At 40.0% G+C, this 16,639-nt stretch overlaps 1 protein-coding gene across 1 annotated transcript in view; it reads right to left on the bottom strand.

Annotated features, from left to right (window-relative positions):
• Nucleotides 1-16,639, bottom strand: part of LOC107666219 (cadherin-13-like) — a 149,559-nt gene that overhangs the window by 9,592 nt on the left and 123,328 nt on the right. The window contains exon 3 of the mRNA XM_016457435.1: nt 1,595-1,806. Coding sequence (XP_016312921.1) covers nt 1,595-1,806 — 212 coding nt within the window. The remainder of the gene's footprint in view (nt 1-1,594; nt 1,807-16,639) is intronic.

The raw sequence follows: 16,639 nt of genomic DNA, 5'->3' as shown, positions 1-16,639 counted from the left end.
CACACACACACACACACACACACACACACTTACTGTTCAAAAGTTTTTTGGTCAGTAAGATTTGTTAATGTTTTTGAAAGAAGTTTTTTACATTCACCAAAGCTCTATTTATTTGATAAAAAATGCATTAAGAAAACAGTAATATTGTGAAAAATAATTACATTATGACTTTAATATATTTTCAAATGTAATTTATTTCTGTGATGAAAATCTGAATTTTCAGCAGCCATTACTCTAGTCTTCAGTGTCACATGATCCTTCAGAAATCATTCTAATATGCTGATTTGCTTAAGAGATATTTCTTATTTTTATCAACATTGAAAACGGTTGTGCTACTTAATATTTGCATGGATACTGTGATACTCTTTTCAGGATTGTTTGATGAATAGAAAGTTCAAAGGAGCAATTACTTGAAATATAAATATTTTATCCCAAAGTGAAAGTCTTTAATATCGCTTATGATCAATTTAATGCATCCTTGCTGAATAAAAGTATTAATTTCTTAAAGAGAAAATCTTACTGACCCCATAATTTTAAAGTAGTATATAGTCTATATTGAAATTAAATTACAATCAATATTAACCAAGAAAACCCTCCAAAAAAGAATTCAAGATATTATTTTAAATGTATATGTTATAACATCTTGTGCATGGTGTACATCTACTGTTATTTAATGTTCATTTAATTTCAAAGGTAAGAGTCTTAATTGGTCAGATTGAAAATTCATTGTAATGAATTGATTCAAATTAAGTATTTAACATAATTAGACAACATGCTGTGTTTTTTTAATACGGTTAGAGAAAAAAAATGCCTTTATGAACATAAAAAAGCCCCACTGGGGCAATTTCTCCCCCTTAATAAAAAAAGAAAAGAAAAAGAAAAAGAAAAGGTTAATTTCTGCCAATGGTCTCCTTTAAATGAAATATGTGACCCTGGACCACAAAACCAGTCATAAGGGTCAATTTTGAAATTGAAAATATGAATAAATAAGCTTTCCATTGATGTATGGTTTGTTAGGATAGGACAATATTTGGCCGAGATACAACTATTTGAAAATCTGGAATCTGAGGGTGCAAAAAAATCTAAATACTGAGAAAATCGCCTTTAAAGTTGTCCAAATGAAGTTCTTAGCAATGCATATTACTAATCAAAAATTACGTTTTGATATATTTACGGTAGGAAATGTGCAAAATATCTTCATGGAACATGATCTTTACTTAATATCTTAATGATTTTTGGCATAAAAGAAAAATCGATAATTTTGACCCATACAATGTTTTTTTGGCTATTGCTAAAAATATACCCAAGCGACTTAAGACTGGTTTTGTGGTCCAGGGTCACATATGTGGCTGTCCTCATGGATACCATGACAGGACATGATGGGTCATTTCTAGTCTGAGCTGGAGTCTGTCAATATGATGGCAGTAAAGACACACTGACTGACGCATACATGCAGTTCTGAAAGAACAGAATCATGGGTGTCCAGACATATGATGTCCCCAGTGTAGAAGACCATTTAAAATGACAAGATTGAAGACTTCAGGCCATTTAACAAATTGACACACACAAAATCAACTCACAGAGAAACGCTTACCCTGAGTGTCTGAGGAGATCTGGAAGGTGCTCCCATAATGGTCACTTGTGCCATGTCATCGACATGATTGTTGACACCATGGACAAACATGACATCTCCGCTGTCAATCACGTCTCTTCTGGGAACCAGATTCAATTTCTCGTCTATTAGGAAGTCAGGGTTTGATACTTCAAACTCCACACCCTCATTTCCAGCGCAGTCTTCAAACACCACTGCAGAAAATTCAAGAGAAAAGGAGAGATTGACATATTAGCTTAGGAGAAATAAAGTCTGACACTTGAAACCAATATCACATATCATTCTATAGATAAAAAGGAATGTTAACCATAGTTAGCATGGTTAAGATGACCGCATTCATTCACAAGTCACCTAGTATGACTTCCAATGTAAAAACGGTCAAGAAAGGACTCTTTTGAGGTGATACATCTTATCTTTGATGAAAAATGGACTTGCTGCCGCAGAAAATGTCCCTGAAAAGGTGACTATGCCTGATGAAGCTATCCCACCGCTCATTCATCCATGAGCTAAAAGCAGGTAAAAAAATATAGCCCATTCATCAATGGATATTAACATGAAATAGAGAACTTTAACCCTCAATAATATCGACCCCACTTTCATCTTCACTCATCAGGTCTGACTGAGGAAGATATGGCCACTCCGGGACAGCTTATCCCCTCTGATTGTGTCCGTTTCCATCTTATCTTAAAGCCCCATACCTCGCTTTCACTCTTTTCGTCCTCTGTGACATATTCCTCCTCTCATTTCCCTTCCCCATCCCTCTTTTTCTCATCCATAACTCTTCTTTTCCTGCCCGTTTACCATTCTCTTTGACACTCTTAAGTTATGTTCTTGTAACTCAAGGTGACCTGGGGGGGAATAGACATGAATCGGGCAGTATGACCAAAATCTTCAAGTTGTTTAGATATGGTATAGAGTTATTATTCTTGCAAATATATGCCTGTATGCATTATGTTCTAAGATAATATTTTCCCCATTGTTTTTTTTAATAGCCATAATAACCAAAGAAAGGTTTTTTAAATATATATAAAACATATATTTATATATATTTAGTCAAAAATTCAGTAAAAAAAACAGTACCATTGTGAAATATAATTACAATTTAAAATAACTATTTTCTATTCAACTATATTTTAAAATGCAACGTAAAGACATTTTCAGCAGCCATCAGTCTTCAGTGTTACATGATCCTTCAGAAATAATTTTAATTTGCTGATTTATTGCTCAATAACATTATAACTTATTATCAATTTTGTAAACAGCTATGCTGCTTAATATTTTTGTTTAAACTAATATATATTTTCAGGGTTATACAAATAAATAGAAAGTTCAAAAGAACAACATTTGTTTCAAATAAAAGTCAAAAGTAAAAAAAAAAAAAAAAAAAACCTTGACTGACCCCAAACTTTTAAATGGTAGTGAGCAACATATTTAACAAGCCAAAACAAGACTTTAAAAATAGCTGATATGAATAGCAGTGATGGCTGTTAAATTATACATTATTATAGTAACTATATTATTGCATTGGTATAATAATCACACTGTGTCTAAACTGGACTCCCAGCATGTCAGAAAGAAACCATTTTACAGAAGATATACTGTGGTATAAAAAGCATCTGTACCGGATGACACATTCCTACAGCCTTACAAAGGCTACACATGTATACACGCAAAGGCACACACATTAAAACCCTTCACAGATTCAGCCTTTGAACCTTCAATGTTTTTTTGAATATTCTATTACATCCATAAAAGCTTAAGTGAGAACTGTAACCGGCTATAGCCACATTTAAATATGCCATTTAATGCATTCAATGAAGATTTCATTTGAGTAAGTGAACTGGAACAGTGGCAGTAACATTATTTTGCATTCGCTCTGAAATCGCATTTCCGTTCAAAACAACTAATGTGGCAGCGGCAGCTCCAAAAGCTAAGTGTTTAGCATGACACGTCAATAATGAATGCCTCTGTGACCAATTAGCTTAATTGCTTAGCAGCCTTGATATACGTTGCGCACTGCAGGACGACAAAAGTGAAAAAACCTACAAACACCTCACACCTGTGCATGAGCTGTATTCAACTGCTTTTTTCTCTTTAAAACTGCTCCTTTTGTGAGCCACGCTGGTTGTTCGGATAAAAAATACATTATGTATTACTCGGGCAAGCTGGTGTAGGTGCAAGATAAAGATATCGTCTTGTTCTCTTCACTTAAACATTCACCACCATACCATACAAAGCATCCTCAAGCAAGGACTGCGGTGATGCTAACAGCGTTAGCACGGTATGACCAGAGAGCGTCTCACATATCTTTTCAGCTAATTGAATTGAGGCAGAATCAGTAATGTGACGCCCTATCGATAACCTCCATGAACACAGGTGATGAAACGGCAGGTAATCGAATCAACAGTCATTTTATTGCCTGCAGAAGCACCTGTTTCCATCGACAGGGATCATTCAGTGGTGCAGAGAAGGGTATCTTGATGCCTTTCAAGCGAATTAACTTTTTGTGCATGATGTTTTATGTTGTATGCGATCTGGACACCCACAGAGGTAAGAATAAGGACATTACTTCAAGTTTCAAATGTGCACTTCAACTGCAGACCAAAAACAGACAGCAAACCATGTGTAGGCTCGTGTGGGGGAGGCTCTTTTCAGGAAGTGGGTGGTATTGCAGGAAATTATGCATTATGCGTTTTCTGAAGGAAATACTCAAAAATATATCTGTGGTGGGAGATGCATACAGCCAATAGCACATTTAAGGTAATTCAGGGCATTTAAAGAATAATTATCACATTAAATCTGCAATGCTAAGTCTACAGTATAGTGCCATGATAACAGAAACTGAATCTTAATTAAACTGAATCAGATATAACTGTTCTAAAATGTCAAAATGTCTTCCGATTGTGTTATCTTTAGTGACAAACTAATGACAGTTCTTTAAAAGAGAAATACGTACCAAATACCAATGCCCCTGCTGAAAAGTTTTGAAATGTATTATTTCTTTCGAGAAAGAAAAATTATTGAGTGCAAAATAAGGAAATAAATAAATACAATTCAATATTGTATGAGGAAATTAGTAAGGACAGTATTATGATGACAAGTTAAATTAAATAAATGCAAAATTAAATAATACTACTGAAGTCTAAAGAAATTACTGAAAATTATATGCAAATATTTACATCGTAGTCAGAATGTTAACGTAGCAGAATGTTAATATAGTAGTAGGATGTTGATATTTTTATAGTATATTTAATGATGTTAGATATATAAACCTGGAGGAAAACATTTTCAATTAATAATATTTCCATTTAATACATTTTCTTAGTGTTTTTCACAAGAAATATTGATCCAAAGCATATTGAGAGAGATCAGTGCTTTGAAAACCTCAATGAGTGAGCTAAAGGTGAAATCTGCGAGGAGAAAGTTGCTAAAAAGATTTTTGAATACAAATTCAAACTATTCTTAAACATATACACTCCAAGGAAGGTGTCACAGATATGAACTCTGTTCTGCGTTTCATTTAGTTTCTGTCTTCTGTTCTGGTTTAGGTTCATGTTTGCCCATATTTGGTTCCGTTCCTGTTGTCTTTAGTGCATTAGTTCATTAAGTTCTGGTTTAGGTTCATGTTTGCCCATATTTGGTTCCGTTCCTGTTATCTTTAGTGCATTAGTTCATTAATCAATTATCAGTTAACCCTCAGCACCTGTGTAACGGGGCTGACGAGACGTGATATTCCCACATAGTGACCTAGATATGTGGGGGCGTGTTAGAATGAGCCATTTTAGGGGGGCGTGGCAGAGTCTTAACTTTGATAAAGAATATCTCTTTGGTTTTGAGACTTTAGTCTTTGCAACTTCAGGGATCTTATCTATGCACAATCAGCTTGTAACACTCCAAAGAGAAAGGAAAATTTGAAATCGCATCATATGACCCCTTTAACCTTCATCGTCTGGAGATCTTATATTGCGTTATCTTCGTGTTCGTGCTCTTGACGTACGCGTGACAGAATAACCGGCCTATAAAGGGGTGTAAGCGGCGTATTCCCCTCGTTTTGTTTTTGTTCTTGAAAGTTTTTATTTTATCATGAATGATCCTGCTGTCCTTGTCCTCCTGCTGGAGCAGGGGGACCGCTCTCTCAAGGACCACATTGAGGACTTCGTGTTCCTGTCAAATTACACGCACTACCCGGACAACTGCCTCTACTCGTTCTGCCGAGCTGGACTGAACAACACCACAAGGGAGCAGTTGTCAGGGGATGGTCCTCGGGAGAGCTTTGCCGCCTTTGTGGAGTGGGTGCTGGTGTCTTGTGGATCGCCGCTGAGCCTACCATCACCCCGCTGCGCGGAGCAAGAGCCTGAGCCCACCGATGACGGAAAGCCCGAGCCCGCCGCAACCGACGAGCCATCACCAAAGAGAGCGACAGAGCTGAGGATCGCCCTGGAAGCAGAGTCCATTCCATCTGATCAGGTGTGTGAGCCAGCTACAGCGCCCCCGAGCAAGAAAACTGCGGTGGAGAAGGAGGGAGTGACGAAGAGCTCCACCCGCTGCAACACCGCTGAGGGTGAGATAGTACTGGACTCAGGAATTAATCTGGACGAGTTTGCCGATATGCCTGATCTTCTGCCTCCTGATGAACCTTCCGAATATCCTGAAATCCCACCCAACCTCCCTCTCCCACCACCTCTTCATCCATCCTCAACATTGCCACCGCCGTCCACTGACAGCCCCTCAGCTCACCCTCAGCCCACCATCTATGCTGTGGATTTGCCACAGGTCTGCCAGTTGCCATCGGTGTCAGGGTTGGAGGATCCCTCACCTCCGCCCTCCAGGCTCCGAGTCCCGGACTCCGCCTCGACCCATTGACCCAGGGGCTCCACCCCGTCTCCTAGCTCCCTCACCTCCACCATCACCCATCGATCCACCAGCTCCACCGGGCTCCCTCGTCCCTCCGGCTCCGCCTTGGTTGGCGTCGACCCGCCACCGCCTCAGGCCTCTGCTCCTCTGGCTACACCTTGTCGCTCTGTCCCACCGGCTCCGTTGGGCTCCTCCATCCCTCCAGCTCCACCTTGGTCCTCAGTCGCTCCGGCTCCACCACGGATCTCCGGATCTCCGCCTCGGTCGCCAGAGCCCTCGGCTCCACCCTGGCCCCCCAGATCCTCGGCATCCCCCTGGCTTGTTGGCTCTCCGTCTCCGCCTCATTCCTGCCTGACTCCTCCTGCTCCAGCTCCCTCTTGTCTCCGTCCTGGCTCCTTCCTCGTCTACTCCTCCATGGTCACTCCTGTCTCATCCGTGGCTCCTCCCTCCGTCAGAGCCACCCTGGTCATCGGCGTGCCTCCTAGCCTGCCCTTCTCCAGCACTTCGCCCTCCTCCTGAACCCCCGCCCTCCCTCCACCTTCTACGGCACGAGGTCGCGCCTTCCGGGAGGGGGGTGTGATGTCACAGATATGAACTCTGTTGTGCGTTTCATTTAGTTTCTGTCTTCTGTTCTGGTTTAGGCTCCTGTTTGCCCATATTTGGTTCTGTTCCCGTTGTCATTAGTGCATTAGTTCATTAGTCAATTATCAGTTAACCCTCAGCACCTGTATATCCCTCATTTACTGCCTTGTTTAAGATCTCTCCTTGGTTGTTTCAGTTGCTGGATATTATTGTTGTGAATGCTTGTGTTCCCTACTGTCTTGGATTAACCTTCATCGTCTGGAGATCTTATTAAAAGTCTATATTGAGTTATCTTCGTGTTTGTGCTCTTGACGTAAGCATGACAGAAGGAGAGATGAACAATTAGTTTAAAATAAATAATTATTTTTTTATTTGCAAATCAATGAATGAATGAATGATGGAAATAAAATATCCCTGAACCCCAGTTTGAAAATTCCTGTGGCCGTGTGCATGAAATGCTTCGACTAGTCTTACATCTTTTTTTTTTTTTACTAAGCCTGTAATACAATTTTTAAGTCAGTTACAAACAGTAAAAACATATATTAGTCTAATACAGGGGCGCCGGACAGGGGGTAATAGTGGAACAGAGTAACAGGGGCCCATGGCGGGGCACCATAACAAATTCAGTGCATAGGGCCCAGAATTCCTAGCAACGGCCCTGGTCTAATATGTTAAGACCCAGTCTTAACATAGCGGCCAAGTTTATGCAACTGGCACCTGGTTCGACCAGGAATTTTCCAAAGATGCATTGAAGAGTCATATGAAAGAGGCTTGAGACATATTGAGGACCATATGGTGTAGTCATACACAAAGACACAGCCCTCTTCTAAAGGTCCTGTATGTGACTGGAAGTCACAGAATCACCAGGGGAAACAGAAAGATCATTCTGGATTCTTTTCTTTCTGTCTTTCCCTTACAGTTACCGATAATCATCAACAGCAGTAGCTCTCCTCAGCTGCTGTGAGCACTAAAGTCAGAGTCAATCTCTCACACTCTGAATGTGATGTGGGCTCGGGTTAAGACACTGGGAGAGTTAGACTGAGGGTCTTAATGAGCTCCCGTGTTCATGTCTCTCTCCGGGCTCCAGGGACGGTAGCGGTGCAGGGCCGTGTGTGCCACTGTTGTGTGCTGAGATCTGCTCTTCCACCTTGGCTGTAATGAGTTCAGTCTGTCTGTCAAACTACCCACCTATCACTGTTGCGGTTATCATCAACAGCACAATTGTAGAGCTCAGAGGAACACATGTGTGCGTGATAACCACAATCCTCCTGAGGTGGCGGTGCCCGCTCAGGATCCCCCCGAGGCAGCGGTGCCCGCTCACAATGCTCCCGAGGCGACAGTGCCCGCTCACAATGCTCCCGAGGCAGCGGTACCTGCTCACAATCCTCCCGAGGTGGCGGTGGCCACTCAGGATCCCCCTGAGGCGGCGGTGCCCGCCGATATTCCCTCCGAGGCAGTTTAATACAAAGGGCCGAAAGCCAATCACACAGAGTACCTTTTTCATTTAAAAACACGAGTTGCAGTGGGATGGGGAAAAACCCGTCATAAAGTCTCGAGATATGTTTCTTCAAAGTTGAACTTGCATTAATTTTACATGGCTTTCAAAAGATGCGGCTCTTTTGTGCGAGATGCGAGTGCAACAGTGATAGATGTCCCTCTAGAAAATGCGTGAAATATGCGTTCTGTGTGAACAGCTTGGTTTCAGTTTTGACGTAAACAAGATCTTCTCCACATTGATGTTCTCTTTTCCCGCAATATTTGTAATTAAAAAGGCAGCAGCGCCGCATCTAGTGGCTTCTACTGGATTGCTTAACAAAAACATTCAAATGCTCCCGAGGCAGCAGTGCTCGCTCACAATGCTCCTGAGGCGGCGGTGCCCGCTCACGATCCTCCTGAGGCGGCGGTGCCTGCTCAGGATCCCCCTGAGGCGGCGGTGCCTGCTGATATTCCCTCCGAGGCAGTGGAGCTCGTTTCAGGCCTTCCCGAAGCGGCGGAGCCCGCTAGCTCTTTCTGCGAGATAGCGGGGCTCGCTTCAGGCCTCCTCGAGGCGGCGGAGCTTCCTGAAATGGCGGAGCCCGCTACAGATGGTTCCGAGGCGGCCGCCCCTGCTCACGATGTCCCCTCCGATGCGGGGGAGCTCGCTTCTGGCCTTCCCGAAGCGGCGGAGCCTGCTGATATTCCCTCTGGGGTGGGGGGGCTCATTTCAGGCCTTCTCGAAGTGGCGGAGCCCGCTGATGTTCTCTTCAAGGCGGCGGAGCTCGCTTCAGGTCTTCCCGAAGCAGCAGAGCCCGCTGATGTTACCTCCGAGGCAGCGGAGATCGCTTCAGGCCTTCCCGAAGCAGCAGAGCCCGCTGATGTTCCCTCCGAGGTGCCGGAGCTCACCTCATGCCTTCCCGAAGCGGCGGAGCCCTCTGATGTTCCCTCCGAGGCGGCGGAGCTCGTTGCAGGCCTTCCCGAAGCGGGGGAGCCCGCCATTGCCCGTTCCAAGGTGGCAGCTCCACACACACTGCTGTGGTGGCCACTGGATGCATAGTTTATTGCCTCAAAAGTCTTGCATACAAAAGTCCTTAGTCCTTTTCTCATTTTCACATTTTTGGGGTTTACATTTCTCTTCAAATTAAGTTTGTTGATTATTTACACGATTCATTGATACATTTCAGAGCAGGTAATGTTGTTTTAAGTCTTTATGTAGAAATTCAAAGTGGGAAATAAATGGGAAAAGTATTTCCAGAAAAAAAGCACTGAAAACCTACACACAATGTCTAAATGCAAAAGAATAACCAAAACTGTCCCATATAAAAAGTGTCTGATATAAACAGTTCCAATCCTTCAGGGTGAATTTTGCCCATATTTTTGGCTACTGGTAAATATAAACAGCCTATTTAGTTCCCCTCACTCTACAAGGGATATCATTGATTCCAAGTGTTTCAATATCCACTCTCCTTTTAACGGCTGGTGGTTTAATCACAATTAACCAGCTTGTTAGAATGTGAGGATGACCAAGTAAATGGTCTAGCACCAGATTTAGCTCAGTGGGAGGTGACAAATAAGATGACATTTCAGTGGTCCGTTCTCCTGATCAGAGGTGAAGCGACCAGTTTGATTCAGCATCTGATCTCATAGCACTAGCCAATCACACTTCATCGCTCTGTAGCTGGGTTCTTCTCCAGCTGTGGGCTCCTTCAGTCAGCCATTGAAGAACTGAAGCCTCTGTCTAATCCAAGCCTTTCATGTTGGGATTCTCAGATCAAGACCATTAAAGGGCTCATCTAACATTCGCTTTAGAAGTCACAAACATAGCTTCCTGTTCTATGGGTGGGCTGAAAGCCCATTTTCCATGTAGTGCACTGAGTTTTGACATATTAATACTGTAAAGATACTAGCAAAGCCTTTTAAAGCCAAGATCTGAAGCTCCAAAAATAGGCAAGCAGCAACGAGAAACGTCTACTCAACAATTGTATGGTCTGCACAGCTTTATAAAGACATCAATCCTTGGGTAAAAGCTGTTCTTACACTGTCTACTGAGATTACCGCCCTTGACCAACCAACCACATTTTCGTCTGATGTATCAAAACACTAGCTTGTATCCGTATTCACCCTTTGAGAGTTATGGACAGGTTACCGGACTACAAAAATGTCAAATGTAATTGAAGGTAAGTCTTCAAAACAACTCAGTAATCCCACACATTCTCCGCTCACCTCCGCCTACTGACCTCTTTGGTTGACAATGGTCTCAAGGGCTCTCTTAACAAGAGCAGCCTGATCCTGCAAAACTGACCGTCCTCATCACCCTGGCCTGCTTTTCTCTCACAACAGCCTAGTCTGTTAAATCAGTGTCTTGAAAAGGACGATTAAAATTGCACCTCTGCCTGGACCAGAAAGAAAACTCCATTGGAATTCCTTTCAGATTTACACTGGGGCTTTTCACAGGAACCCATTGACATTCACAGCTGCTCGGTTGAGGGGAAGTTCAGTGAAATTGATCTCTTTAGGCTGGTGGGTAATCACTGAGCTACAGCCAACCGGATTCAGCTCTGCTTGATGGCTGAGCAACCTTGGCCTAAGCTAAGCACTTTGTTCCCCACTGTTCCTTGAGCCTTTTCGAGGGTATCCAGCCAGCACAGTTGTGTGACTCCTGGGACAGTGTTTCAGTCATTAACAGGAACCAATAATTCATTTTTTAGAGTACATCAGCAGCAAGGCTAGCAAAAATACCTGGAATACTGCATTGCATAAATAACTAGGAATGTGTAAAACTGAAAACATATTTTCAAAATCGTCCAGTCAGCTAATCTGTCTTTAAACTGACATCCTGTCTTAAAAACACAATGCTCATGGCAGGACCAAAAAAAACAACAACAGCTAACTTTTCTATGATTATTATTAAGTTGATATATATAGCGTTGTCATTACAAACAATATTTATATTTGCACTATATGTTAATATAGAGGAAACAGACGAAAAGGGTAAACCTCACTACCAATAGTCAGATGCTGGATAACTAGAATTGAGATTGCTGATGCAGTAAAAAATGTAGTTCTTTCAATGTTTTAAAATCTATTCGTGAGAAGTTTGCTCTCTCTGCTATTAAACATGAGGGTTTGGATGATCTGTGTAAACGGGTTTGAGTAGCGGACATTACTGTAGTGATTCAAACGCCTACTCAAGTCCTTTTATTCTGTTTATCCATTGGCTTATCTATAGCAGCCATCACTGTACCACCTCAGATAGATAGTAAGATCTGGATTGTGACAATTCAGGCATTCAAAGATGTCTTTGTAAGCATTTAAACATGCTGACTGTACATTTTTCATGAAGTTGTGTGAATGAATACTCGCATTTGGCTCAAAGCATGTGGTGGAAGTAACCACTAAGGCTAAGAATCTTTGAAATGTGTAAAGTCCGACAAATATGTAGTCATCTCGTATTTTCACATGGAATGTTTCATATTAAAGTGAATTACCTCATTATGTCTTTCAGTCACTAAATACATTGTCATTAATGCACACTGTAGCTCAAAACCTAGAATAAATATATTTGCGCACAAACAGACACCAACTGCTAACATGGGAAAAAAGTTATTGGTACATTTTCAGAGGCAAAATCTATGTATAAAATGAAGAGAATGACTAGCAGTAGTAAAAGTAGTAATGCTAGCGTAGATTTTGAGAAGTCAAAACCAACAGCTTTTTCAGTAACAAGCTATTGTTTATTTCTGTTTTTATAAAAGTGTTAAAGATCACAGTCTTTCAGTGATCTTGTCATTATTTAATTTTAATGAATCACTACTTCAAAAAATAATGAAAAATAAATAAGAAATACTTACATCTAAAATATCTTAATTAGTCTAACAATTATGACTAGTGATGCTAATATTAAATCATTTAGTCAGATATCAGCATACAGCATTTTCTTCTAAAGTTATACTTAAGTCTTTATCAAAGCATCTGCTCAGGTGAAATCTCACACTATTCAAATATTATTACAATGTTGCTTATGGGAAACATAATGTGTTGTTCTGGAATATAAAATAAAACATTTCATTACAAGTTGGTGCATTGCATATTTCTGTGCAACCTATCATTGCTTAAGCCAAAAGTGCATGTAAGTGTGATTTAAATAAAAGTTTCTTCAAAAGTTAGACGTATAGTTACAGGGTCCTTCTCTTATTATGTTAATAGCAGGAATACATGAGAACCTAACCTCCCACACACAAACACACACATTTGCTGCAGCATACATGCAGCTGATGTGAATGGACAACAATAGCCAAGAGAAGCCAGCCAATTAATTTGTATTCATCTGAGATTGCTATCTGCATTTATCTGAGATCATAATCATTATGTAGTGTTTTTGAGAAGACTGCTCTCAAACATGATACTCTCACCAGCGGTGAGTTTAATTGTTTTGTTTTATCAATAGGATGCTCTTCTTTTAGATTTTAATAAGAGGTAAACAAAAACAAAACAAAACAAAACAAACAAATTTCAGTAAAAAAACAAACAAACAGAGAAAAGCCACAATTCCATCATGCATAAATCTAAATACATACAAACATACGTAAATGGAGAAAACAATAGCAGGCTCAATATGACTCAAACTGTGTTCCAAGCAAATTGCAATTAAAAACTACCAAAGTTCCATTGTATACATTCAGAAAACAGCCCATTTGGTATATATTCAATGAGCAAAATGAAATTGCTGGTATTATGTCAGAAAGTATTCTGACAAAAGCACTGAGACTACATAACCTTAAACTAATTTATATCAGGTGACGTGAAACTAATTGCCTAATTACTAACACAATTGCTTGTTAAATGTGTCCTTAACAGATAAATAGATCACTGCAAAAAATACTGTCACAAATACCGGAATTTAAAATGTCACAGTGGATGAAGAGCACAGAAGCTGTAACACTCCTATCAGGTATTACATATTCCTGTGAATAAAAATGAATGTACTACATCAGAGCAAAGTCATTTCCTCTCTCCACAATATACATTCTGCAACAATAGAGATCAAACTCATCTGGTCAATCTTAATGCAATGAATCACAGCACAAGGGATCTATCCGATCAATGGAAAATGAGTATTATTTTGCTATTGTTACAGTTGCAAAGAAAAAGAAAAAAGATCAGTGATGCTATAAACTTAAATCAGATATTTTAAACCATCACCGGGACCAGAAACAAACTGCAAAAGCAGAGGCCAGTTTTCCGGATGCCATCAAGTATAAGAAGCAATTTCAGCTCAATACCCTATGGGTGCTCCAGGGCAGCAGTTCAAACATTTTTTTTTCTAGGCGAATCCAACAAATCACATCAGTGGATTAACTGTCGGAATAACTGTTGTGTTTGAAGCTCTCGGTTCTAATGTTACAGGTCACAAATTCTCTCGCAGTAGCCTCAGCTACATTCAGCACTAGCTTCATGGCAAGACTCGCCATGTGCTTACAGTGTATTACTGCAGATTAGTAGCAGAAGAGTTTGTATGTGTGTAGAGAGAGAGAGAGAGAGAGAGAGAGAGAGAGAGAGAGCAGGTGTGTGTGCGTGTGTGTGTGCACTGTATGGTAATAATGGTGGAATAATGAGAGTCTGTGCTTATGTTTTTCCTGTTGCGGTTGCTTGTTATCTCTGAGAGTCAGCAGGCCAGAGCAACAGGTTTCAACCGACATACACCCCCACACACACACACATACAAATGTAAGGACAACACAAATATGAAGGACAATTCATAATGTGCAACTACTTTTCCAATATGGTTTTTCTTAACTGTCTTAAATAAGCCATTTGTACATGAACATCCCTAATCCAAAATGAAGAAATAAGGACTGTCAGATAGATAGATTTGTTTGTTTACTTATTTTGTATTATTATTCTCACTTTTTTTCATATATTTACACAAAATAGAAAATAATTTTAATACTGACCATTTAACAATTATCGGCTACCCATTCAAACAATTATCAGCTTATCGGTATCTTCCAGAATTGAGATATCACGCATCCCTGCCAAAATGCAAACGCCTCAAAGCAGCTCTGGGCAAACACATACTTCACAGAATGTAAAAAAAACCTCCCACCCCCACCCCCTCTCCAGCAACATGCTTTAAATATGGTACAGATATGAGGAAAAGCAATCTAAACTCACTCTATTTTTGTTTTGATTTTCATCTTTTTTTCTCACCTCACTCTGTGATTTCATTTGAGAATTGGGAAACATAATGTTCTGCCATCACAGAACAATGGCCAGAAAAGAACCTTGGGCTTATTGAATTTTAATAAGGTTCTCCAGGCAACTTTCCCTCGCCGTAATTGCTTTGTGTATTTCCCCTATGGGGACCCTGCTTCTTGTTTGTTATCGACACAAAGCTGCTGAAATCACAGCTCTCTCTCTCCCTTTCTCTCAGTCATCGCCTCACTTACACCATCTCAATTTTTTTAATTAACGTTAAATTAAACATTAATTAAGCTTTAAGTTGATATTCATATGCCGTAATTATCATCAACTTCCCATGTTGTTCAAAAAAAAAAAACATACCTACAGTGGCCGCAAAAAGTACCTGCATCAAATCCAGATTCCACAAAAACCCAACAGCAACAGTTTGCAATACTGTGAGAGTTAGACAGTTTAAAAGTAAGACTTACTCACATCATATTCAGCAAACGTTGCATCACTTTGAACTGGTAGGTGGACCATGAGAAATAACAGTGTCAAGGTATTTGTCACGTTGCAGATGTCACACCATCCTACATCGTAATGTCACATACGACGTATCTTACTCTCACAGATGGCAGATCAGGTGTGAATCACCTTTTAATTTCCTTGAGCGATTCATTACAGCTTCTAATTTTAAACCAGTGTAACACCAGGCTTATGACTTCTTATGACAGAATGCCTCAGATTCTAACGGAGCTATGAAAGTTAACTTTTCGCACACAGGAAAATGTTGCTCTCCTACCACTTTTCCTGCAGAGAAATTGTGCGCCCTTAGGTCAAAGTGAGCGGCGGAGAAATTAGCCTGCTACGCTGATAGCAAAACAACTTCTTTTTTCATGAAATGTGAGAACAAAGAAGGAACGGCTGTCATAACAGATGCAGAGTCTGCTGTGAAGTGTTCAGAGAGAAAGGAAGAGACATTTATTCCCTTTCACTATAAAAGTACCTTAAATGGTGCCTCTCCAGTTTCTGCTTTAGTTGTCGTGTCACTGTCCCAGCTCTCATGATGTCCCAACAAACTTAAATCTGCATGTCATGGCTGTTATAGATTTCAATGGCTGTCTGAGATTCTCAGTGCATCTTGCATTAATAAGTGTTTTATATCCGGATAGCATTCTGGGCATTCATTATCTGGACTACATTTAAACTTTGCATTTCAAGTCACCTCAAATGTGATCGGATAGAGATCTAATCACACTAAGCTGTACAAAATGTAAAACTTTCATATTACATCAGAGATTGAATTAATCTGAAACTGAATGTTTTAATGTTTTAACAACATTAAAATGTTTGACAAATAAAATGTAAGGTATTTTGGTCGATGTACTTTAAAAGTATTCTCAAACATGCCCTGTGAAAGGAGTCCGGGAGAGAGACATGAATGAGAAATTGTGATTTCAAGTAAATGGAATTAAAGTTGTGACCAGATTGTTAAACAGAAGTCTTATTTTTTGTTGTTTTTTAGTTTTTTCCACATTACAAGAGCAGAATAAAAATAACAAGAACCCAAAGCACAGCAATCAGTAAAAGTAAATGCAGTTCTTGTGATATCAATGTCAAATTAAAAATACTGAAAGACATTATACTGAATACTGAAAGTTGTTATGCATGCATTGTTTTATATTTGTGACTTTTCAATGGTTAAAGTTATTATTATTTATTATTATTAATATTATTATTTTAAGTACCTTTTTTTTGGACTGAATTAATAAATCAAATGTATCAGTTTTGTCAACTACCTGTTGTAAATAAGTGCAAAATATGAATTGCAAAAACCCATGTTAATACCAAATGTAAATAAAAGGAGACACAGGAAATACAAAATAAACTGACAAATGATGCAGAGCAATAGGAGAGAGGTGGTGTCACACT

The sequence above is a fragment of the Sinocyclocheilus anshuiensis genome, unplaced genomic scaffold (assembly GCF_001515605.1).
Source record: "Sinocyclocheilus anshuiensis isolate Anshui unplaced genomic scaffold, SAMN03320099.WGS_v1.1 scaffold1217, whole genome shotgun sequence".
NCBI lineage: Eukaryota > Metazoa > Chordata > Actinopteri > Cypriniformes > Cyprinidae > Sinocyclocheilus > Sinocyclocheilus anshuiensis.
Note: the sequence above shows the minus strand (reverse complement) of the source record. Positions and strands in the feature narration are given on the sequence as shown.